Source organism: Somniosus microcephalus, chromosome 2 (genome assembly GCF_052327205.1).
Source record: "Somniosus microcephalus isolate GS21.2 chromosome 2, FLI_Smic_1.0, whole genome shotgun sequence".
Taxonomy (NCBI): Eukaryota; Metazoa; Chordata; class Chondrichthyes; order Squaliformes; family Somniosidae; genus Somniosus; species Somniosus microcephalus.
In genome coordinates this window covers 383,676,176-383,701,291 of record NC_140988.1, presented here as the reverse complement: position 1 = coordinate 383,701,291, position 25,116 = coordinate 383,676,176, and the positions used below count along the sequence as shown (strand labels likewise).

The 25,116-nt window shown below is 55.6% G+C and overlaps 1 protein-coding gene across 1 annotated transcript in view; it reads left to right on the top strand.

Moving 5' to 3' along the window:
• The window catches only part of LOC147123818 (apolipoprotein L6-like), a 90,629-nt gene extending 66,166 nt beyond the window's left edge, over positions 1–24,463 (top strand). Inside the window, exons 5-6 of the mRNA XM_085967275.1 lie at positions 11,029–11,056; positions 22,798–24,463. Coding sequence (XP_085823401.1) covers positions 11,029–11,056; positions 22,798–23,716 — 947 coding nt within the window. The 3' untranslated portion in view covers positions 23,717–24,463. The remainder of the gene's footprint in view (positions 1–11,028; positions 11,057–22,797) is intronic.
• Positions 24,464–25,116: the final 653 nt, after the last annotated feature.

The window sequence follows — 25,116 nt, the reverse complement described above, 5'->3', positions numbered from 1 at the left end:
ACCGCTGGGCATCGCTGGGCACCGCAGAGCCACTGACCGCTGGGAACCACTGACTCACTGACCCACTGACCGCTGGGAACCACCGACTCGCTGACCCACTGACCGCTGGGAACCACCGACTCGCTGACCACTGACCGCTGGGAACCACCGACTCGTTGACCCACTGACCGCTGGGAACCACCGACTCGCTGACCACTGACCGCTGGGAACCACCGACTCGCTGACCCACTGACCACTGGGAACCACTGACTCGCTGACCACTGACCGCTGGGAACCACCGACTCACTGACCCACTGACCGCTGGGAACCATCGACTCGCTGACCCACTGACCGCTGGGAACCACCGACTCACTGACCCACTGACCGCTGGGAACCACCGAACGCTGGGAACCACCGACTCGCTGACCACTGACCGCTGGGAACCACCGACTCGCTGACCACTGACCGCTGGGAACCATCGACTCGCTGACCCACCGACCGCTGGGAACCACCGACTCGCTGACCACTGACCACTGGGAACCACCGACTCGCTGACCCACTGACTGCTGGGAACCACCGACTCGCTGACCACTGACCGCTGGGAACCACCCACTCGCTGACCACTGACCGCTGGGAACCACTGACTCGCTGACCACTGACCGCTGGGAACCACCGACTCGCTGACCCACTGACCACTGGGAACCACCGACTCACTGGCCCACTGACTGCTGGGAACCACCGACTCGCTGACCCACTGACCACTGGGAAACACTGACTCACTGACCCACAGACCGCTGGGAACCACCGACTCACTGACCCACAGACCACTGGGAAACACCGACTCACTGACCCACTGACTGCTGGGAACCACCGACTCGCTGACACACTGACCGCTGGGAACCACCAACTGACTGACCCACTGACCGCTGGGAACCGCTGACCCACTGACCGCTGGGAACCACCTTCTGACTGACCCACTGACCGCTGGGAACCAGCGACTGACTGACCCACTGACCGCTGGGAACCGCTGACCCACTGACCGCTGGGAACCACCGACTGACTGACCCACTGACCGCTGGGAACCACCGACTCACTGACCCACTCACCGCTGGGAATTAACGACTTGCTGACCCACTGAATGCTGGGAACCGCCGACTCGCTGACCACTGACCGCTGGGAACCACCGACTTGCTGACCCACCGACCGCTGGGAACCACCGACTCGCTGACCACTGACCGCTGGGAACCACCGACTCGCTGACCCACCGACCGCTGGGAACCACCGACTCGCTGACCACTGACCGCTGGGAACCACCGACTCGCTGACCCACTGACTGCTGGGAACAACCGACTCGCTGACCACTGACCGCTGGGAACCACCGACTCGCTGACCCACTGAACGCTGGGAAACACCAAATTGCTGACCCACTGACCGCTGGGAACCACCGACTCGCTGACCCACTGACCGCTGGGAACCACCGACTCGCTGACCCACCGACCGCTGGGAACCACCGACTCGCTGACCACTGGGAACCACCGACTCACTGACCCACTGACCGCTGGGAACCACCGACTCACTGACCAACTGACCGCTGCGAACCACCGACTCGCTGACCACTGACCGCTGGGAACCACCGACTCGCTGACCCACTGACCACTGGCCACTGGGAACCACCGACTCGCTGACCCACTGACCGCTGGGATTTACCGACTCGCTGACCCACTGACCGCTGGGCATCGCTGGGCACCGCAGAGCCACTGACCGCTGGGAACCACTGACTCACTGACCCACTGACCGCTGGGAACCACCGACTCGCTGACCCACTGACCGCTGGGAACCACCGACTCGCTGACCACTGACCGCTGGGAACCACCGACTCGTTGACCCACTGACCGCTGGGAACCACCGACTCGCTGACCACTGACCGCTGGGAACCACCGACTCGCTGACCCACTGACCACTGGGAACCACTGACTCGCTGACCACTGACCGCTGGGAACCACCGACTCACTGACCCACTGACCGCTGGGAACCATCGACTCGCTGACCCACTGACCGCTGGGAACCACCGACTCACTGACCCACTGACCGCTGGGAACCACCGAACGCTGGGAACCACCGACTCGCTGACCACTGACCGCTGGGAACCACCGACTCGCTGACCACTGACCGCTGGGAACCATCGACTCGCTGACCCACCGACCGCTGGGAACCACCGACTCGCTGACCACTGACCACTGGGAACCACCGACTCGCTGACCCACTGACTGCTGGGAACCACCGACTCGCTGACCACTGACCGCTGGGAACCACCCACTCGCTGACCACTGACCGCTGGGAACCACTGACTCGCTGACCACTGACCGCTGGGAACCACCGACTCGCTGACCCACTGACCACTGGGAACCACCGACTCACTGGCCCACTGACTGCTGGGAACCACCGACTCGCTGACCCACTGACCACTGGGAAACACTGACTCACTGACCCACAGACCGCTGGGAACCACCGACTCACTGACCCACAGACCACTGGGAAACACCGACTCACTGACCCACTGACTGCTGGGAACCACCGACTCGCTGACACACTGACCGCTGGGAACCACCAACTGACTGACCCACTGACCGCTGGGAACCGCTGACCCACTGACCGCTGGGAACCACCTTCTGACTGACCCACTGACCGCTGGGAACCAGCGACTGACTGACCCACTGACCGCTGGGAACCGCTGACCCACTGACCGCTGGGAACCACCGACTGACTGACCCACTGACCGCTGGGAACCACCGACTCACTGACCCACTCACCGCTGGGAATTAACGACTTGCTGACCCACTGAATGCTGGGAACCGCCGACTCGCTGACCACTGACCGCTGGGAACCACCGACTTGCTGACCCACCGACCGCTGGGAACCACCGACTCGCTGACCACTGACCGCTGGGAACCACCGACTCGCTGACCCACCGACCGCTGGGAACCACCGACTCGCTGACCACTGACCGCTGGGAACCACCGACTCGCTGACCCACTGACTGCTGGGAACAACCGACTCGCTGACCACTGACCGCTGGGAACCACCGACTCGCTGACCCACTGAACGCTGGGAACCATCGACTCGCTGACCCACTGACCGCTGGGAACCACCGACTCACTGACCCACTGACCGCTGGGAACCACCGACTCACTGACCAACTGACCGCTGCGAACCACCGACTCGCTGACCACTGACCGCTGGGAACCACCGACTCGCTGACCCACTGACCACTGGCCACTGGGAACCACCGACTCGCTGACCCACTGACCGCTGGGATTTACCGACTCGCTGACCCACTGACCGCTGGGCATCGCTGGGCATCGCAGAGCCACTGACCGCTGGGAACCACTGACCCACTGACCGCTGGGAACCACCGACTCGCTGACCCACTGACCGCTGGGAACCACCGACTCGCTGACCACTGACCGCTGGGAACCACCGACTCGTTGACCCACTGACCGCTGGGAACCACCGACTCGCTGACCACTGACCGCTGGGAACCACCGACTCACTGACCCACTGACCGCTGGGAACCATCGACTCGCTGACCCACTGACCGCTGGGAACCACCGACTCACTGACCCACTGACCGCTGGGAAACACCAAATTGCTGACCCACTGACCGCTGGGAACCACCGACTCGCTGACCCACTGACCGCTGGGAACCACCGACTCGCTGACCGCTGGGAACCACCGACTCGCTGACCACTGACCGCTGGGAACCACCGACTCGCTGACCCACCGACCGCTGGGAACCACCGACTCGCTGACCACTGACCACTGGGAACCACCGACTCACTGACCCACTGACCGCTGGGAACCACCGACTCACTGACCAACTGACCGCTGCGAACCACCGACTCGCTGACCACTGACCGCTGGGAACCACCGACTCGCTGACCCACTGACCACTGGCCACTGGGAACCACCGACTCGCTGACCCACTGACCGCTGGGATTTACCGACTCGCTGACCCACTGACCGCTGGGCATCGCTGGGCACCGCAGAGCCACTGACCGCTGGGAACCACTGACTCACTGACCCACTGACCGCTGGGAACCACCGACTCGATGACCCACTGACCGCTGGGAACCACCGACTCGCTGACCACTGACCGCTGGGAACCACCGACTCGCTGACCACTGACCGCTGGGAACCACCGACTCACTGACCCACTGACCGCTGGGAACCACCGAGTCACTGACCAACTGACCGCTGCGAACCACCGACTCGCTGACCACTGACCGCTGGGAACCACCGACTCGCTGACCCACTGACCACTGGCCACTGGGAACCACCGACTCGCTGACCCACTGACCGCTGGGATTTACCGACTCGCTGACCCACTGACCGCTGGGCATCGCTGGGCACCGCAGAGCCACTGACCGCTGGGAACCACTGACCCACTGACCGCTGGGAACCACCGACTCGCTGACCCACTGACCGCTGGGAACCACCGACTCGCTGACCACTGACCGCTGGGAACCACCGACTCGTTGACCCACTGACCGCTGGGAACCACCGACTCGCTGACCACTGACCGCTGGGAACCACCGACTCACTGACCCACTGACCGCTGGGAACCATCGACTCGCTGTCCCACTGACCGCTGGGAACCACCGACTCACTGACCCACTGACCGCTGGGAAACACCAAATTGCTGACCCACTGACCGCTGGGAACCACCGACTCGCTGACCCACTGACCGCTGGGAACCACCGACTCGCTGACCCACCGACCGCTGGGAACCACCGACTCGCTGACCACTGGGAACCACCGACTCACTGACCCACTGACCGCTGGGAACCACCGACTCACTGACCAACTGACCGCTGCGAACCACCGACTCGCTGACCACTGACCGCTGGGAACCACCGACTCGCTGACCCACTGACCACTGGCCACTGGGAACCACCGACTCGCTGACCCACTGACCGCTGGGATTTACCGACTCGCTGACCCACTGACCGCTGGGCATCGCTGGGCACCGCAGAGCCACTGACCGCTGGGAACCACTGACTCACTGACCCACTGACCGCTGGGAACCACCGACTCGCTGACCCACTGACCGCTGGGAACCACCGACTCGCTGACCACTGACCGCTGGGAACCACCGACTCGTTGACCCACTGACCGCTGGGAACCACCGACTCGCTGACCACTGACCGCTGGGAACCACCGACTCGCTGACCCACTGACCACTGGGAACCACTGACTCGCTGACCACTGACCGCTGGGAACCACCGACTCACTGACCCACTGACCGCTGGGAACCATCGACTCGCTGACCCACTGACCGCTGGGAACCACCGACTCACTGACCCACTGACCGCTGGGAACCACCGAACGCTGGGAACCACCGACTCGCTGACCACTGACCGCTGGGAACCACCGACTCGCTGACCACTGACCGCTGGGAACCATCGACTCGCTGACCCACCGACCGCTGGGAACCACCGACTCGCTGACCACTGACCACTGGGAACCACCGACTCGCTGACCCACTGACTGCTGGGAACCACCGACTCGCTGACCACTGACCGCTGGGAACCACCCACTCGCTGACCACTGACCGCTGGGAACCACTGACTCGCTGACCACTGACCGCTGGGAACCACCGACTCGCTGACCCACTGACCACTGGGAACCACCGACTCACTGACCAACTGACCGCTGCGAACCACCGACTCGCTGACCACTGACCGCTGGGAACCACCGACTCGCTGACCCACTGACCACTGGCCACTGGGAACCACCGACACGCTGACCCACGGACCGCTGGGATTTACCGACTCGCTGACCCACTGACCGCTGGGCATCGCTGGGCACCGCAGAGCCACTGACCGCTGGGAACCACTGACTCACTGACGCACTGACCGCTGGGAACCACCGACTCGCTGACCCACTGACCGCTGGGAACCACCGACTCACTGACCAACTGACCGCTGCGAACCACCGACTCGCTGACCAACTGACCGCTGCGAACCACCGACTCGCTGACCACTGACCGCTGGGAACCACCGACTCGCTGACCCACTGACCACTGGCCACTGGGAACCACTGACTCACTGACCGCTGGGATTTACCGACTCGCTGACCCACTGACCGCTGGGCATCGCTGGGCACCGCAGAGCCACTGACCGCTGGGAACCACTGACTCACTGACCCACTGACCGCTGGGAACCACCGACTCGCTGACCCACTGACCGCTGGGAACCACCGACCCGCTGACCTACTGACCGCTGGGAAACACCAAACTGCTGACACACTGACTGCTGGGAACCACCAATTCGCTGACCCACTGACCGCTGGGAACCACCGACTCGCTGACCACTGACCGCTGGGAACCACCGACTTACTGACCCACTGACCGCTGGGACCCACCAACTCGCTGACCCACTGACCGCTGGGAACCATCGACTCGCTGACCCACTGACCGCTGGGAACCACCGACTCACTGACCCACTGACCGCTGGGAAACACCAAATTGCTGACCCACTGACCGCTGGGAACCACCAACTCGCTGACCCACTGACCGCTGGGAACCACCGACTCGCTGACCACTGACCGCTGGGAACCACCGACTCGCTGACCACTGACCGCTGGGAACCACCAACTCGCTGACCCACTGACCACTGGGAACCACCGACTCGCTGACCACTGACCGCTGGGAACCACCGACTCACTATCGACTGACCGCTGGGAACCACCAACTCACTGACACACTGACCGCTGGGAACCACTGACTCGCTGACCCACTGACCGCTGGGAACCACCGACTCGCTGACCACTGACCGCTGGGAACCACCGACTCGACCCACTGACTGCAGGGAATTGCCGACTCGCTGACCACTGACTGCTGGGAACCACCGACTCGCTGACCCACTGACCGCTGGGAACCACCGACTCGCTGACCCACTGACCGCTGGGAACCACCAACTGACTGACCCACTGACCGCTGGGAACCGCTAACCCACTGACCGCTGGGAACCACCGTCTGACTGACCCACTGACCGCTGGGAACCAGCGACTGACTGACCCACTGACCGCTGGGAACCGCTGACCCACTGACCGCTGGGAACCACCGACTGACTGACCCACTGACCGCTGGGAACCACCGACTCACTGACCCACTCACTGCTGGGAATTAACGACTTGCTGACCCACTGAATGCTGGGAACCACCGACTCGCTGACCCACTGAACGCTGGGAACCATTGACTCGCTGACCCACTGACCACTGGGAACCACCGACTCACTGACCCACTGACCGCTGGGAACCACCGACTCACTGACCAACTGACCGCTGCGAACCACCGACTCGCTGACCACTGACTGCTGGGAACCACCGACTCGCTGACCCACTGACCACTGGCCACTGGGAACCACCGACTCACTGACCGCTGGGATTTACCGACTCGCTGACCCACTGACCGCTGGGCATCGCTGGGCACCGCAGAGCCACTGACCGCTGGGAACCACCGACTCGCTGACCCACTGACCGCTGGGATTTACCGACTCGCTGACCCACTGATCGCTGGGCACCGCAGAGCCACTGACCGCTGGGAACCACCGACTCGCTGACCCACTGGCCACTGGGAACCACCGACTCGCTGACCCACTGACCGCTGGGATTTACCGACTCGCTGACCCACTTACCGCTGGGCATCGCTGGGCACCGCAGAGCCACTGACCGCTGGGAACCACTGACTCACTGACCCACTGACCGCTGGGAACCACCGACTCGCTGACCCACTGACCGCTGGGAACCACCGACTCGCTGACCACTGACCGCTGGGAACCACCGACTCGTTGACCCACTGACCGCTGGGAACCACCGACTCGCTGACCACTGACCGCTGGGAACCACCGACTCGCTGACCCACTGACCGCTGGGAACCACCGACTCGCTGACCCACTGACCGCTGGGAACCACCAACTGACTGACCCACTGACCGCTGGGAACCGCTGACCCACTGACCGCTGGGAACCACCGTCTGACTGACCCACTGACCGCTGGGAACCAGCGACTGACTGACCCACTGACCGCTGGGAACCGCTGACCCACTGACCGCTGGGAACCACCGACTCACTGACCCACTCACCGCTGGGAATTAACGACTTGCTGACCCACTGAATGCTGGGAACCGCCGACTCGCTGACCACTGACCGCTGGGAACCACTGACTTGCTGACCCACCGACCGCTGGGAACCACCGACTCGCTGACCACTGACCGCTGGGAACCACCGACTCGCTGACCCACCGACCGCTGGGAACCACCGACTCGCTGACCACTGACCGCTGGGAACCACCGACTCGCTGACCCACTGACTGCTGGGAACAACCGACTCGCTGACCACTGACCGCTGGGAACCACCGACTCGCTGACCCACTGAACGCTGGGAACCATCGACTCGCTGACCCACTGACCGCTGGGAACCACCGACTCACTGACCCACTGACCGCTGGGAACCACCGACTCACTGACCAACTGACCGCTGCGAACCACCGACTCGCTGACCGCTGGGAACCACCGACTCGCTGACCCACTGACCACTGGCCACTGGGAACCACCGACTCGCTGACCCACTGACCGCTGAGATTTACCGACTCGCTGACACACTGACCGCTGGGCATCGCTGGGCACCGCAGAGCCACTGACCGCTGGGAACCACTGACTCACTGACCCACTGACCGCTGGGAACCACCGACTCGCTGACCCACTGACCGCTGGGAACCACCGACTCGCTGACCACTGACCGCTGGGAACCACTGACTCGTTGACCCACTGACCGCTGGGAACCACCGACTCGCTGACCACTGACCGCTGGGAACCACCGACTCGCTGACCCACTGACCACTGGGAACCACTGACTCGCTGACCACTGACCGCTGGGAACCACCGACTCACTGACCCACTGACCGCTGGGAACCATCGACTCGCTGACCCACTGACCGCTGGGAACCACCGACTCACTGACCCACTGACCGCTGGGAAACACCAAATTGCTGACCCACTGACCGCTGGGAACCACCGACTCGCTGACCCACTGACCGCTGGGAACCACCGACTCGCTGACCACTGACCGCTGGGAACCACCGACTCGCTGACCACTGACCGCTGGGAACCACCGACTCGCTGACCCACCGACCGCTGGGAACCACCGACTCGCTGACCACTGACCACTGGGAACCACCGACTCGCTGACCCACTGACTGCTGGGAACCACCGACTCGCTGACCACTGACCGCTGGGAACCACCCACTCGCTGACCACTGACCGCTGGGAACCTCTGACTCGCTGACCACTGACCGCTGGGAACCACCGACTCGCTGACCCACTGACCACTCGGAACCACCGACTCACTGACCAACTGACCGCTGCGAACCACCGACTCGCTGACCACTGACCGCTGGGAACCACCGACTCGCTGACCCACTGACTGCTGGGATTTACCAACTCACTGACCGCTGGGCATCGCTGGGCACCGCAGAGCCACTGACCGCTGGGAACCACTGACTCACTGACCCACTGACCGCTGGGAACCACCGACTCGCTGACCCACTGACCGCTGGGAACCACCGACTCGCTGACCACTGACCGCTGGGAACCACCGACTTACTGACCCACTGACCGCTGGGACCCACCAACTCGCTGACCCACTGACCGCTGGGAACCATCGACTCGCTGACCCACTGACCGCTGGGAACCACCGACTCACTGACCCACTGACCGCTGGGAAACACCAAATTGCTGACCCACTGACCGCTGGGAACCACCGACTCGCTGACCCACTGACCGCTGGGAACCACCGACTCGCTGACCACTGACCGCTGGGAACCACCGACTCGCTGACCACTGACCGCTGGGAACCACCAACTCGCTGACCCACTGACCGCTGGGAACCACCGACTCGCTGACCACTGACCGCTGGGAACCACCGACTCACTATCGACTGACCGCTGGGAACCACCAACTCACTGACCCACTGACCGCTGGGAACCACTGACTCGCTGACCCACTGACCGCTGGGAACCACCGACTCGCTGACCACTGACCGCTGGGAACCACCGACTCGTTGACCCACTGACTGCAGGGAATTGCCGACTCGCTGACCACTGACTGCTGGGAACCACCGACTCGCTGACCCACTGACCGCTGGGAACCACCGACTCGCTGACCACTGACCGCTGGGAACCACCGACTCGTTGACCCACTGACTGCAGGGAATTGCCGACTCGCTGACCACTGACTGCTGGGAACCACCGACTCGCTGACCCACTGACCGCTGGGAACCACCGACTCATTGACCCACTGACCGCTGGTAACCACCTACTCACTGACCCACTGACCGCTGGGAACCACCGACTCACTGACCACAGACCGCTGGGAACCACCGACTCGCTGACCCACTGACCGCTGGGAACCACCGACTCACTGACCCACTGACTGCTGGGAACCACCGACTCGCTGACCCACTGACCACTGGGAAACACTGACTCACTGACCGCTGGGAACCACCGACTCACTGATCGCCGGGCACCACTGACTGACCGCTGGGAACCACCAACTCACTGACCGCTGGGCACCAGTGACTGACCGCTGGGAACCACCACTCACTGATCGCTGGGCACCACTGACTGACCGCTGGGAACCACCAACTCACTGACCACTGGGCACCGCTGGTCATTGAGATCTCCTTCATGAGGATGTGGGCCAGAAGGGTTGCATCTCGTGAGAGTGCCGTGCACAAACTACAGACGTGGTACCTGGTGGCGCAAAGTGCTAACTGTACTCCCGTATTTTCTCCCGGGTGGCTGGAAGAATTCACCGGGAGATTAACCTCCCATTCCTGGAGATTGCAGGACAATCTGGGAGGGTTGGCTGCTGGGCATCCCAAGGGCAAATCCAAAACACGTCGCTGGCCAACTGTGAGGGGAGGCCTCATCTCGGAGCTGTGTCATTAATATTATCATCAAAATAACTTCAATCTCTAATTTCTTCAACAGATGAAGAGGTTGGTGCAGTTGTGTTGTGGTAAGTATGGACATTTTCTGAATAAACTCTTAAGAACATGAGACCATCATTCCCAAAAAGCTGATAACTCGAAGCAGCCCGAGTGCAAGCATCTGACCCCGGAAGACAAATAGTTTCAGGAGCTTTGTCCCTTGGCCGGGCAGTAAACAAAGCTGCCTTCCCCTCTTTTGGAGGGAATAAACTTAATAAATGTAAGGCTTACAGGAAAATTCCAAGTTTTGAAGAGCCAAAACCGATTGTAAATTTCTAGTGAAGTCTTCATCAGACTCCTCCAGAAAACTATGAAAAAAACCCACACACTGAGGATTGCACGGCTGTAATGGGTCCCGTCCGAACCAGCACGTACCTAAAGGTGACCACAACCATCACACTCCCACATCAAATCCCCCAGGGCTCAACTTCATAAAAACACTCATCTCCCCACCCTCACACACACTGTACCCCATCCAACTCCCCACCCTCACACACAATTCACAATTCACAATTCAAATCGCTTTATTGGCATGATAAGTTACATCTAATGTTGCCAAAGCATCAAAATACATTTATGGTTTACCACATAAACGCAGTTCTATTCATACAGTGTATAAACAGGTATATCCCTGAGTGTATAAATATACATTCGCATTGTTTATATATTTTCTTTTCTTAGTTTACTGGTTGGCTCTCTGTTCATGGCAAGCTGTAACATAGCGTGCCGCCAGTGTTATACAGCTTCTCTCCTCTCCCAGTAGGAATGGGAGTTTTTGGTTGTCATTCAGATTTCTGAAATCAGGGCATATTTGTGAGAATTTTTGGTAGAAATTCTCCCTGATGCCCTGATATTTTCCACAAGCTGTGAGGAAGTGCATCTCTGTCTCCACCACTCCCTGACTGCAGTGCGAGCATATCCTGTCCTCTCTTGGCAGCCTGGTCTGCCTGTGTCTGCCTTTTTCGATCGCTAGGCTATGTTCGCTAAGTCTGTACCTTGTCAAGGTTCTTCTCAGTTTGTTATCCTTTACCATGGTCAGGTAATCAGCTATGTTGTATTGTCTGTTTAGGGCCAAGTAGCAATTGAGTTTGCTTTGGGTTTTTGTTGTTTCTGCCCAATATGTCAGATATTTTTCCTTTTGCTTAGCGACGATTGTGTTGGGTCGAATTCTTTGTGTTACCCTGTCACTGTCCTGGGGCTGGTTATTGTTAGTATTGTTAGTAGTTACTTCACTGAGTCCCAGGACTAGTTGACTGAGGGTATTCTTCTTTATGGTCAGCTCTTGGCATTTCAGGGCGTCGTAGTGATAGCATTGGGGATTGCTCATTTGTAGGTGATTCCAAAATTTGGTGGCTCTTTTTTGGATAGTGATTATTAATGGATATTGGCCTAGTTCCGCCCTGCATGCATTGTTTACTGTTTTCCTTTGAGTCCGGAGGATACTTTTACAGAATTCTGCATGTAGGATCTCAATTGGGTGTTTGTCCCATTTTGCACACACTGTACCCCATCCAACTCCCCACCCTCACACACACTGTACCCCATCCAACTCCCCACCCTCACACACACTGTACCCCATCCAACTCCCCACCCTCACACACACTGTACACCATCCAACTCCCCACCCTCACACACACTGTACCCCATCCAACTCCCCACCCTCACACACAATGTACCCCATCCAACTCCCCACCCTCACACACACTGTACCCCATCCAACTCCCCACCCTCACACACACTGTACCCCATCCAACTCCCCACCCTCACACACACTGTACCCCATCCAAATCCCCACCCTCACACACACTGCACCCCATCCAACTCCCCACCCTCACACACACTGTACCCCATCCAACTCCCCACCCTCACACACACTGTACCCCATCCAACTCCCCACCCTCACACACACTGTACCCCATCCAACTCCCCACCCTCACACACACTGTACCCCATCCAAATCCCCACCCTCACACACACTGCACCCCATCCAACTCCCCACCCTCACACACACTGTACCCCATCCAACTCCCCACCCTCACACACACTGTACCCCATCCAACTCCCCACCCTCACACACACTGTACCCCATCCAACTCCCCACCCTCACACACACTGTACCCCATCCAACTCCCCACCCTCACACACACACTGTACCCCATCCAACTCCCCACCCTCACACACACTGTTCCCCATCCAACTCCCCACCCTCACACACACTGTACCCCATCCAACTCCCCACCCTCACACACACTGTACCCCATCCAACTCCCCACCCTCACACAGACTGTACCCCATCCAACTCCCCACCCTCACACACACTGTACCCCATCCAACTCCCCACCCTCACACAGACTGTACCCCATCCAACTCCCCACCCTCACACACACTGTACCCCATCCAACTCCCCACCCTCACACACACCGTACCCCATCCAACTCCCCACCCTCACACACACTGTACCCCATCCAACTCCCCACCCTCACACACACTGTACCCCATCCAACTCCCCACCCTCCCACACACTGTACCCCATCCAACTCCCCACCCTCACACACACTGTACCCCATCCAACTCCCCACCCTCACACACACTGTACCCCATGGAACTCCCCACCCTCACACACACACTGTACCCCATCCAACTCCCCAACCTCTCACACACTGTACCCCATCCAACTCCCCACCCTCACACACACTGTACCCCATCCAACTCCCCACCCTCACACACACTGTACCCCATCCAACTCCCCACCCTCACACACACACTGTACCCCATCCAACTCCCCACCCTCACACACACTGTACCCCATCCAACTCCCCACCCTCACACACACTGTACCCCATCCAACTCCCCACCCTCACACACACTGTACCCCATCCAACTCCCCACCCTCACACACACTGTACCCCATCCAACTCCCCACCCTCACACACACTGTACCCCATCCAACTCCCCACCCTCACACACACTGTACCCCATCCAACTCCCTACCCTCACACACACTGTACCCCATCCAACTCCCCACCCTCACACACACTGTACCCCATCCAACTCCCCACCCTCACACACACTGTGCCCCATCCAACTCCCCACCCTCACACACACTGTGCCCCATCCAACACCCCACCCTCACACACACTGTATCCCATCCAACTCCCCACCCTCACACACACTGTACCCCATCCAACTCCCCACCCTCACACACACTGTACCCCATCCAACTCCCCACCCTCACACACACTGTACCCCATCCAACTCCCCACCCTCACACACACTGTACCCCATCCAACTCCCCACCCTCACACACACTGTACCCCATCCAACTCCCCACCCTCACACACAATGTACCCCATCCAACTCCCCACCCTCACACACACTGTACCCCATCCAACTCCCCACCCTCACACACACTGTACCCCATCCAACTCCCCACCCTCACACACACTGTACCCCATCCAACTCCCCACCCTCACACACACTGTACCCCATCCAACTCCCCACCCTCACACACACTGTACCCCATCCAACTCCCCACCCTCACACACACTGTACCCCATCCAACTCCCCACCCTCACACACACTGTACCCCATCCAACTCCCCACCCTCACACACACACTGCACCCCATCCAACTCCCCACCCTCACACACACTGTACCCCATCCAACTCCCCACCCTCACACACACTGTACCCCATCCAACTCCCCACCCTCACACACACTGTACCCCATCCAACTCCCCACCCTCACACACACACTGTACCCCATCCAACTCCCCACCCTCACACACACTGTACCCCATCCAACTCTCCACCCTCACACACACTGTACCCCATCCAACTCCCCACCCTCACACACACTGTACCCCATCCAACTCCCCACCCTCACACACACTGTACCCCATCCAACTCCCCACCCTCACACACACTGTACCCCATCCAACTCCCCACCCTCACACACACTGTACCCCATCCAACTCCCCACCCTCACACACACTGTACCCCATCCAACTCCCCACCCTCACACACACTGTACCCCATCCAACTCCCCACCCTCACACAATTCACAATTCACAATTCAAATCGCTTTATTGGCATGATAAGTTACATCTTATGTTGCCAAAGCATCAAAATACATTTATGGTTTAGCACATAAACGCAGTTCTATTCATACAGTGTATAAACAGGTATATCCCTGAGTGTATAAATATACATTCGCATTGTTTATATATATTCTTTTCTTAGTTTACTGGTTGTCCCTCTGTTCATGGCAAGCTGTAACATAGTGTGCCGCCAGTGTTATACAGTTTCTCTCCTCTCCCAGTAGGAATGGGAGTTTTTGGTTGTCACTCAGATTTCTGAAATCAGGGCATATTTGTGAGAATTTTTGGTAGAAATTCTCCCTGATGCCCTGATATTTTCCACAAGCTGTGAGGAAGTGCATCTCTGTCTCCACCACTCCCTGACTGCAGTGAGAGCATATCCTGTCCTCTCTTGGCAGCCTGGTCTGCCTGTGTCTGCCTTTTTCGATCGCTAGGCTATGTTCGCTAAGTCTGTACCTTGTCAAGGTTCTTCTCAGTTTGTTATCCTTTACCATGGTCAGGTAATCAGCTATGTTGTATTGTCTGTTTAGGGCCAAGTAGCAATTGAGTTTGCTTTGGGTTTTTGTTGTTTCTGCCCAATATGTCAGATATTTTTCCTTTTGCTTAGCGACGATTGTGTTGGGTCGAATTCTTTGTGTTACCCTGTCACTGTCCTGGGGCTGGTTATTGTTAGTATTGTTAGTAGTTACTTCACTGAGTCCCAGGACTAGTTGACTGAGGGTATTCTTCTTTATGGTCAGCTCTTGGCATTTCAGGGCGTCGTAGTGATAGCATTGGGGATTGCTCATTTGTAGGTGATTCCAAAATTTGGTGGCTCTTTTTTGGATAGTGATTATTAATGGATATTGGCCTAGTTCTGCCCTGCATGCATTGTTTACTGTTTTCCTTTGAGTCCGGAGGATACTTTTACAGAATTCTGCATGTAGGATCTCAATTGGGTGTTTGTCCCATTTTGCAAATTCTTGTTGAGTTAGCGGTCCCCATACTTCACTGCCATAGAGTGCAATTGGTTCAATTACTGATTTGAAAATTTTGAGCCAAATGCTAATTGGGATTTCTATTTGGATTGATTTTTTGATGGCATAGAAAGCCCTTCTTGCTTTCTCTTTCAGTTCATTCACAGCCAGTTTGAAGTTTCCCGTAGAACTGATTTTTAAGCCCAAGTATGTGTAGTTAGTGGTTTGTTCAATTTTGGTTGTTCCTACTGTGAAATTTATTTTGGGTCCCTGATGTTTGGATCTTTGCTGGAACACAAGGACTTTGGTTTTTTGGGGATTTATTGTCAGGGCCCAAGTCTGGCAGTACGACTCCAGCAGGTCCAGGTTTTGCTGTAGCCCCTCTTTAGTAGGTGACAGCAGAACCAGGTCGTCTGCATAGAGGAGGAATTTAACCTTGGATTCATATAGGGTGAGGCCGGGTGCTGTAGATTGTTCAAGTAGTTTTGCCAATCCATTTATGTAAATATTAAAGAGTGTCGGTGAGATTGGCGAGCCCTGCGTCACCCCCCGCCCCTGTGGGAAGTATTTTGTTTGTTTGTCTCCAATTTTAACTGTACATTTGTTGTTTGTATACATTGATTTAATTACATCATATGTTTTCCCTCCTACCCCACTTTCGATAAGTTTCAGGAATAAACCGTCATGCCAGATGGAGTCGAAAGCCTTCTGGAAATCTACAAAGCATGCGTAGATTTTGCTTTTGTTATGGTGAACGTGTTTGTCAATTAGGGTCTGTAGGGTGAAGATATGATCGGATGTTCTATAGTTTGGCAGGAATCCAATTTGGCTTTTACTCAAGACATTGTGCTCCTCAAGGAAGTTTATAAGTCTTTTGTTTATGATGCTACAGAATACCTTCCCCAGGTTACTGTTTACACAGATGCCTCGATAGTTGTTTGGGTCAATTTTGTCCCCACTTTTGTATATGGGCGTTATGAGTCCTTTGTTCCAGATATCAGGGAAATAACCGACACTCAGAACCAAGTTGAAGAGTTTTAGGATAGCCAGTTTCATTTTGTTGTCTGTGTGTTTAATCATCTCGTTTAGTATGCCGTCTGTCCCGCAGGCTTTTCCTGGTCGCAGGACCTTGAGTTTTTCAAGAAGTTCTTTTTCTGTTATTATGGCGTCCAGCGGGTTTTGGTTATCTTTTATGGCCATTTCTAGCTTTTCCAGTTTTTTGCATATTTGGTGTTGCTCTGGTCTTAGTGTGTTTTTCTGGTATAATTTTTCGAAGTGGTTTACCCATGTGTCCCCATTTTGAATGGCCAAATCGTCGTGTTGTTTTTTGTGTAGTGTTTTCAAGTTTTCCCAGAAACAATTGGAATCAATGGATTCCTCCATGGAGCTGAGTGTATTCTTAATATATTGCTCTTTTTTGGTTCTGAGTGTGTTTCTGTATTGTGTTAGTGTCTGACAATAAGTAAGGCGTAGTTCCTCGTTTTCTGGATGTCTGTGTTTTTGGTTTGATATTTTTCTAAGTTTTTTCCTCATGTTATGGCAATCTCGGTCAAACCATTTTTCATAGTTTTTTGTTTTGGGTTTGTTCTTGCGAGCTTTCAAGTTTGCATTTGTTGCCAAATTATCAAAAATATTGTTTAGTTTACTAACTGCCCGGTTTACGCCTTCTTTATTGTGAGTGTATATGTTATCCAGAAAGGTGTCTAAGAGAGCTTGAGTTGATGCATTGCTAATTGTTTTCTGGTATTTTTCCGTGTCGTTTTTGGCCCATCTGTACGATTTTTTGGTGTTGTACAGTTTACTGGGTTGTGTTTCTATGTTGTTTGTTTCTGTCTTTTTGAGGAACATAGTAATTTGATTGTGATCTGACAGTGTTGTTTGTGGTTTGACTGTGAATGCTCTGAAAGAGGATGGGTCTAAGTCTGTAATCATATAGTCTACTGCGCTGCAGCCAAGAGGTGAGCAATAGGTCGATCTTCCTAGGAGGTCTCCTATGAACCTACCATTGACAATGTACAGACCCAGGTTTCGACAGAGCTGTAGTAGCTGTTTTCCGTTGGTATTTGACTGCTTGTCGCAGTTATGCCTGTATGGAAGGGAAGGGATGTCAAAGTGGTTAGTCCCGAAAACGTAATTGTTTCCCTGATTATTGGTGAAGTCTGGTTCTTCGCCCGTTCTTGAATTGAGGTCCCCACAGATCAACACGTTCCCCTGGGCCTGGTATTGGATAATTTCCCCCTCCATGTTGGAGAAGGTGTCCTCTTTAAAGTACGGGGAATCGATTGGAGGGATATAAAGTGCGCAAATGTAAACATCTTGGGTGTTTGAGATAATCTCCCTCTCAAGTTTGAGCCACATATGGTTTTCGCCCTTTTTTATAAATTTGATGTAATTCTTAAGTTCTGTTTTAAACCAGATCAGTATGCCTCCGGAGTCTCTGCCTTGGGTTACACTTGGTAATTTATTGGAGGGGACCACCAGCTCAATGTACCCTTGGGGACAGCCAGTGTGTCCTTTTCCTTTATACCAAGTTTCCTGTAAAATGATAATATCTAGGTCTTTAGTTTCATCTATGAACTCTGGAGTCCTACTTTTCACTTCTCGCAGTGAAGAGCGTAGACCTTGGATATTCCAGGTCGAAATATATAAGGATTTCATGTTAAGTTTGATCTTTTACTATGATAGGTTAAAGAGTGGTACGTGTTTGTCGTGTCTAAGTGTGGGAAAAAAAAGATCACATCAGTTGTCTACAAAAGTTAATACAATTTGGTTACAGTTCTTTCTATTAATTAGTCCTTGATCCATAAGGCGGAAGTAGATGCTGCTGCACATCTGCTTATTGTCTCTTAATGGATTGTTTCTGTCTGAGGTATTGCGTACGTCCTGTGCATCTCTCCCTCTGTCTGGCTGGGAGCAGTCTTATTCCCCTGTGGGACAGGAGTGGTGCAGGTCTGATATTGTTGTTTTGCATGGGGATCCTCTCTGGTCTCGGTTGGTGTGTTGGTGGTCCTTGTAGTGTTCCTGATATGTACCCCGCTGATCTCTGGTGGTCGGGGGGGGGTCCTCTTGGAGTCTGGGTATGGACCCGGTTAAAAGCGACGTCCTTCAGGGCTTTAGCAAAGATCGATATTCTTTGCCTTTGGATGTGGACGTGGTCGTAAAGACATTCCTCATCGAGGGTGGGGTGTTGGGCCAGGTGTACGTTGTGGTTTGATTCGCAGTCTCTTGCTATGCTGGCATTTATCTCATGAATTGTGTTGTTGTTGAAGTCTGTTCTCGGCAATATTGTGGAAACAGTGATTCTAGTGTTTGGAAATGTACTGCTTGCTTTCCTAATCATTGCTCTGAGCGATGTTGCTACTTCTTTCTGTTGGGTCTTTAGGTCATTTGTGCCCGTGTGTATTATTATGTGTTGGGGGGAGCCTAATCTGGCTTTGGTCAGCCATCCCATGGCTCTGTTTGTTGTTGGGCACCAGATCTTTTCTACTTTACTTCTAGGGAATAGCTTTTTCTCCCATAGAAATTTCCCATTTGAGTCTATGAGTATTACGACGTCAGCCTTGTTTGTGTTTACTGTCTGGTGGCTTTCGCTTGGACTCATAGTGTGTGTGCTGGGCTGGGGTGTCTGGTGTGTGCGTACCTCTTGTGAGCGGCCCGCTTGTGGTTCCACGGTGGTGGGGGAAGATTGCGAATCAGTATGCTGGTCGGTCTGTGTGGCACCCCTTGTATTGTGTGTCTGTTGCTTTTGTTCCGTGTGGGAGTGCAGCCGTTCCGTCCGGCTCTGTCTTGTCTTATATCTAGCCTCTGGTTGCTGGTCTAATGGTGTTATCTCTCCTCTATGGCTCTCTTCTTTTTCCTGCAGCTCTTTCACCTGATTCCTAAGTAGATTCACCTGGTTCTCAAGTAGCTTCAGCTCTCTCTTGTGTCTCTCCCTCTCCTGATTTTGATAGTCATTCATTTTGAGGAAGTCCTCTCTAAGTTTAACCACCTCTATCTCTAATTGATTAAATTTATCTTTTGGTCGTATCTGGCTGTGTGATCCCGGGGTATGTGTCTGGTCGGCCCTGGAAGGCTCACTCACTTCCTGGCTAGGCTGGTCGGCCCTGGAGGGCTCACTCACTTCCTGGCTATGCTGCTCTTCTCTTGGTGAGCTGGGAATGGTAGAGGGACTATGTGTGGCTTCCTCCCTGGTAGTTATGCTGGGGTTTGTCAGTTGTATCGTGTGGCTGTGGTTCCCCGGGGTTAGTGTCTGGTTTGAACTGTGTGGCTCGTTCACCTCCTGACCAGGCAGATTTTCTCCTGGTAAGTTGTCAATGTTGGGGGGAGTGCGGGCCACTCTGGGGCTGTTCCTTCCCCCCTTAGTTAATTTTTTCAGTGTCCTGAAGGCCGTTGCAAATTTGTCGAGGTTGCCTTGCACTAATATTGTTCCGGTATTGTACGCGTTGACCGTCGTAGTTGAACTGTCTCCTGGTGTGTTAATTTTCATTATGGACCCATTTGCGGTATTTTCTAGCTTAACATTGGTATAGTGTGATTTTATTGCTGTGATCCAAGCCACTGGCTGATCTGAGTAGAAAATGAGGTTACTTTTTGTCCCATTGTTGTAACAGTCAGCAAAAAGTGTTTCTGGTTTTTCTCTCATCTGCTCATGCTTGATCGCTTTTATAGCTTTTTTTGCGGTGTTGGGGGGAATCTGGAAGCGGGGCTGTTGTGGATCTTCTGATTCGCTCATTTTTGGTAAAGTATTGTTGATCTTAGAATAAGCTTTTCTGGGGCCCCGGGTTTGGTGTTTCCCTCTCCCTGTTCGCGAACTTTCCCGGTCCCCCTCTCCGACCCCGTGGTCCCTGGGCCTCGGCTTCTGGGTTCACCCTTCTCAGGTCTGGGTCTGTGAGCCGCTGTTTCCCGGTGCCTTCGGGCTGTTCCCCTCCCCCTCAGAGGTCTCTGTGCCTCTGTCTCGGCCTGGCTCCTCGGGCCTTTCCCTGGCTTCAGTCTCCCTCCCTGGGCCCTGTACTCACAGTCTTGGTTTGCTTCTGGAAGCCTTCTGGTTGATCCCCTTCTCCTCAGAGGTCTCTGGGCCTGGCTCCTCGGGCCTTTCCCGGGCTTTCTAGCCCAGCCGCCGCTCGGGCTGTGCCTCGTTCGCCGTTCGGGTGCTGGACTGCGGCCGTCGCTCGGGTGCTGGACTGCGGTCGTCGCTCGGGTGCTGGACTGCGGCCGCCGATCGGGCCGTGTCTCGTTCGCCGCTCGGCTCCCCGAGTCACCTCGTTCCAGCTGCCGCTGCGTCTCCGTGCGGCCTCCCCGATTCGCCTCGTTTCCCGAAGCGGCCTCCCCGAGTCTCCTCGCTCCGGCTGCCGCTGCGTCTCCGTGCGGCCTTCGCGCCTCGGTCCCCAATGCGGCCGAGTCACCTTGCTTCTGCTGCTGCTGTGGCCCCGTGCGGCCGCTGTTCTTTGGTTTGTATATTTTTTTTTTTCCCTTATTTCTTTTTTTTTCTTTGGCTTTTTTTTTCTAATTTCCTCTGGTTTTTTTTTTTTTTTTCCTTTGGTGGTCTCTTTGGTGGTCTTTTCCTTCCTTACTTAATCTAGACTAAACTAAACTTAAACTTAACGAAACAAACTAAACTAACTTAACTAGAACTAAATTTAACTTCAAAACCTTTTTAAACTTGAAATGAACCTTTTTTTTCCCCCACTTTAAACACTAAAAACACTAAAAATTCAGCAGCCCATCTTCAGCGTGTGTATTCACACTGTACCCCATCCAACTCCCCACCCTCACACACACTGTACCCCATCCAACTCCCCACCCTCGCACGCACTGTACCCCATCCAACTCCCCACCCTCACACACACTGTACACCATCCAACTCCCCACCCTCACACACACTGTACCCCATCCAACTCCACACCCTCACACACACTGTACCCCATCCAATTCCCCACCCTCACACACAAACTGTACCCCATCCAACTCCCCACCCTCACACACACACTGTACCCCATCCAACTCCCCACCCTCACACACACACTGTACCCCATCCAACTCCCCACCCTCACACACACTGTACCCCATCCAGCTCCCCACCCTCACACACACTGTACCCCATCCAACTCCCCACCCTCACACACACACTGTACCCCATCCAACTCCCCACCCTCACACACACTGTACCCCATCCAACTCCCCAGCCTCACACACACTGTACCCCATCCAACTCCCCACCCTCACACACACACTATACCCCAACCAACCTTCCACCCTTTCACACACACTGTACCATATGTTTAATCAGTAGTTAACCATGCAGTACATGCCCTGGGAGTGTTTGATGGGACAGTGTAGAGGGAGCTTCACTCTGTATCTCACCCGTGCTGTACCTGCCGTGGGAGTGTTTGATGGGACAGTGTAGAGGTAGCTTTACTCTGTATCTAACCCTGTGCTGTACCTGCCCTGGGAGTGTTTGATGGGACAGTGTAGAGGGAGCTTTACTCTCTATCTAACCCGTGCTGTACCTGCCCTGGTAGTGTTTGATGGGACAGTGTAGAGGGAGCTTTACCCTGAGTCTAACCCCCCGTCCTTACCTGAGTTGAGAGTAGCTGGGAGAGAAAGCGGAAGCTGTGTGAAATCCATGCATTCTCTGGGCACAGAGTTGCCACAGTAATGTCAGGCTGCCTCCCCAACTCACACAAGCAACCTGTGTTCTGCTTATAAACCCCAACAGGAAGCAGCCGGCCCATGAGCATACCTTGCTTAAAGTGCAGGATAATTACAAGGCGGTGGATTGCTTTCTAACCCTCTTCCCTGTCCTCGCAAAGCGGATCGAGCGAAACATCAAAGAGCTGCAAATGGTTGCGGACGACATCGATACTTGTCACCGACGCGCCAGCATTGCCACCGTTGTGGGCAGCGGCACCAGTGTGGTGGGAGGGTCTCTAATACTGGCAGGATTACTCGCTGCGCCCTTCACGGGCGGGGCATCCTTACTGATCACTGGGGCGGCCGTGGCTGGCGGTATTACCTCTTCCTCTGCCAGTATAACGGAAGCCTACATGAACAAGGGCTATCAGAAAAAGGTGGACGAGATTCTTGAGCGGTACAACAGCGACAGCAAAGATCTGATGGAATCTTTCAAGGTGGCCTATGGTGCTATTGAAAGCCTGACTCAATTGAGCGAGGCGGACATGGCTGCCGGGCTGGCAAAGCGTCTGGGCCTCCGTCCCGTCTCAGTCGGGCACAACGGCTGCAGGTTGCTGAGCGCCATGCTGGCCCAGCGGACGATGGCGGAGATGTCCGTACTGCAGCGACTGGCGACGGAGGTGTCGGCGCTCTTCGGGAGCCTCCAGCACGGCAATTTGGTGAAGAGCACGGGCTACGTCAGGAAAGTGCTCTTCGGGACGCCGCTCGTGGTGTCCAGAACTGCCAAACTTGCCACCGCGGCGCTGTCCTCGGCCTTCGTGGCGTGGGACATCTACTCCTTGGTAACGGAGACCGTGGACCTGCGCAAGGGCAGCAAGACAGAGCTGGCCCAGCAGGTGCAGAGCAAGGCGCAAGAGATCAAGGAGAAGCTGCAGACCTTTGCGGGGATTTTTGGAGCCATCAAGCGTGCTTTTGGTGGCAGCAGCGCCACAGCGACACTTTAGGCAGGAGTGAGGGTCATGGTGGGACAGCGATGGGGGATCTTCAATCAGTGCTGGTTGTACTTGAGATATAAGCTGACTTGGACGAGGCTCCCTCCTCGCACTGCCTGCTAACTGCAGGATGTCTAACCACCTACAACCAAATCCTGCTGTTTCAGGGAGTGAACGCACTGCCTGATGTGTTATGAGACATGCAGGGCAGAAGGGCACAGGTACCAACAGGGTGACCAACCCGGCTTGGACGCATTCCTGGAGCTTTCATCACATGACCTCCAAATGCCTCGCACCTCCTGCCCCATCCCCACACACTCTCGCCATTGGTCGCCCAACAGCCCATGTACACTCTCCGCTATCACGTACTCTACCCACCCATTTAATCTCCTCCCACAGCCCATGTACACTCTCCCCTATCATGGACTCTACCCACCCATTTAATCTCCTCCCACAGCCCATGTACACTCTCCCCTATCATGGACTCTACCCTCCCATTTAATCTCCTCCCACAGCCCACGTACACTCTCCCCTATCATGGACTCTACCCACCCATTTAATCTCCTCCCACAGCCCATGTACACTCTCCCCTATCATGGACTCTACCCTCCCATTTAATCTCCTCCCACAGCCCATGTACACTCTCCCCTATCATGGACTCTACCCACCCATTTAATCTCCTCCCACAGCCCATGTACACTCTCCCCTATCATGGACTCTACCCACCCATTTAATCTCCTCCCACAGCCCATGTACACTCAACCCTTGTGGTAAACCACGTTCACTATCGTATCACTGTTAGTAGTTAGCACTGTTCACCACTGTTCGTTATAACTGTATCACTGACCACTATTGTATCACGGTACGAGGTCGCCTCTTGCCACACTGCTATACCTGGGATGACCACTGCCGACTCCGCCTTGGCTCCACCCACCAGGCCAGGTATAAAGGTGAGCGACTGGCTGGTATTCCTCCTGCTTGGATCGGATCACCCACGAGAGTGGGCTGTTATTTAGTCAATAAAAACCTTTAGTCACCTTCGTAACTCTTCGCCTTTTATTGGAGGGATTGATAGGTATATCAATTTTATTGACTAAATTTAATGATGTCCGACAACGAGTCACAACCGGCGGAGGAGCCACCAGCGCAGCTCCCAGGAGCACAGCCACACCAGCCAGCTTGGCTGCGAGCCCTCAGACCGCCGTACCTGGACCTGAACCCACGAGCAGCAAACTCAGCCGCAGACTTTAAACACTGGCTGGTCTGCTTCGAATCATACCTGAGAGAATCCAGCGTCCCTCAGGCATCCAAACTAAGTGTCCTGCAGGCACAACTGAGCCCGAGAGTATACACTCTCATCGAGGACATGACTACCTACGAGACCGCCATCAACCTGCTGAAACAGAAGTACC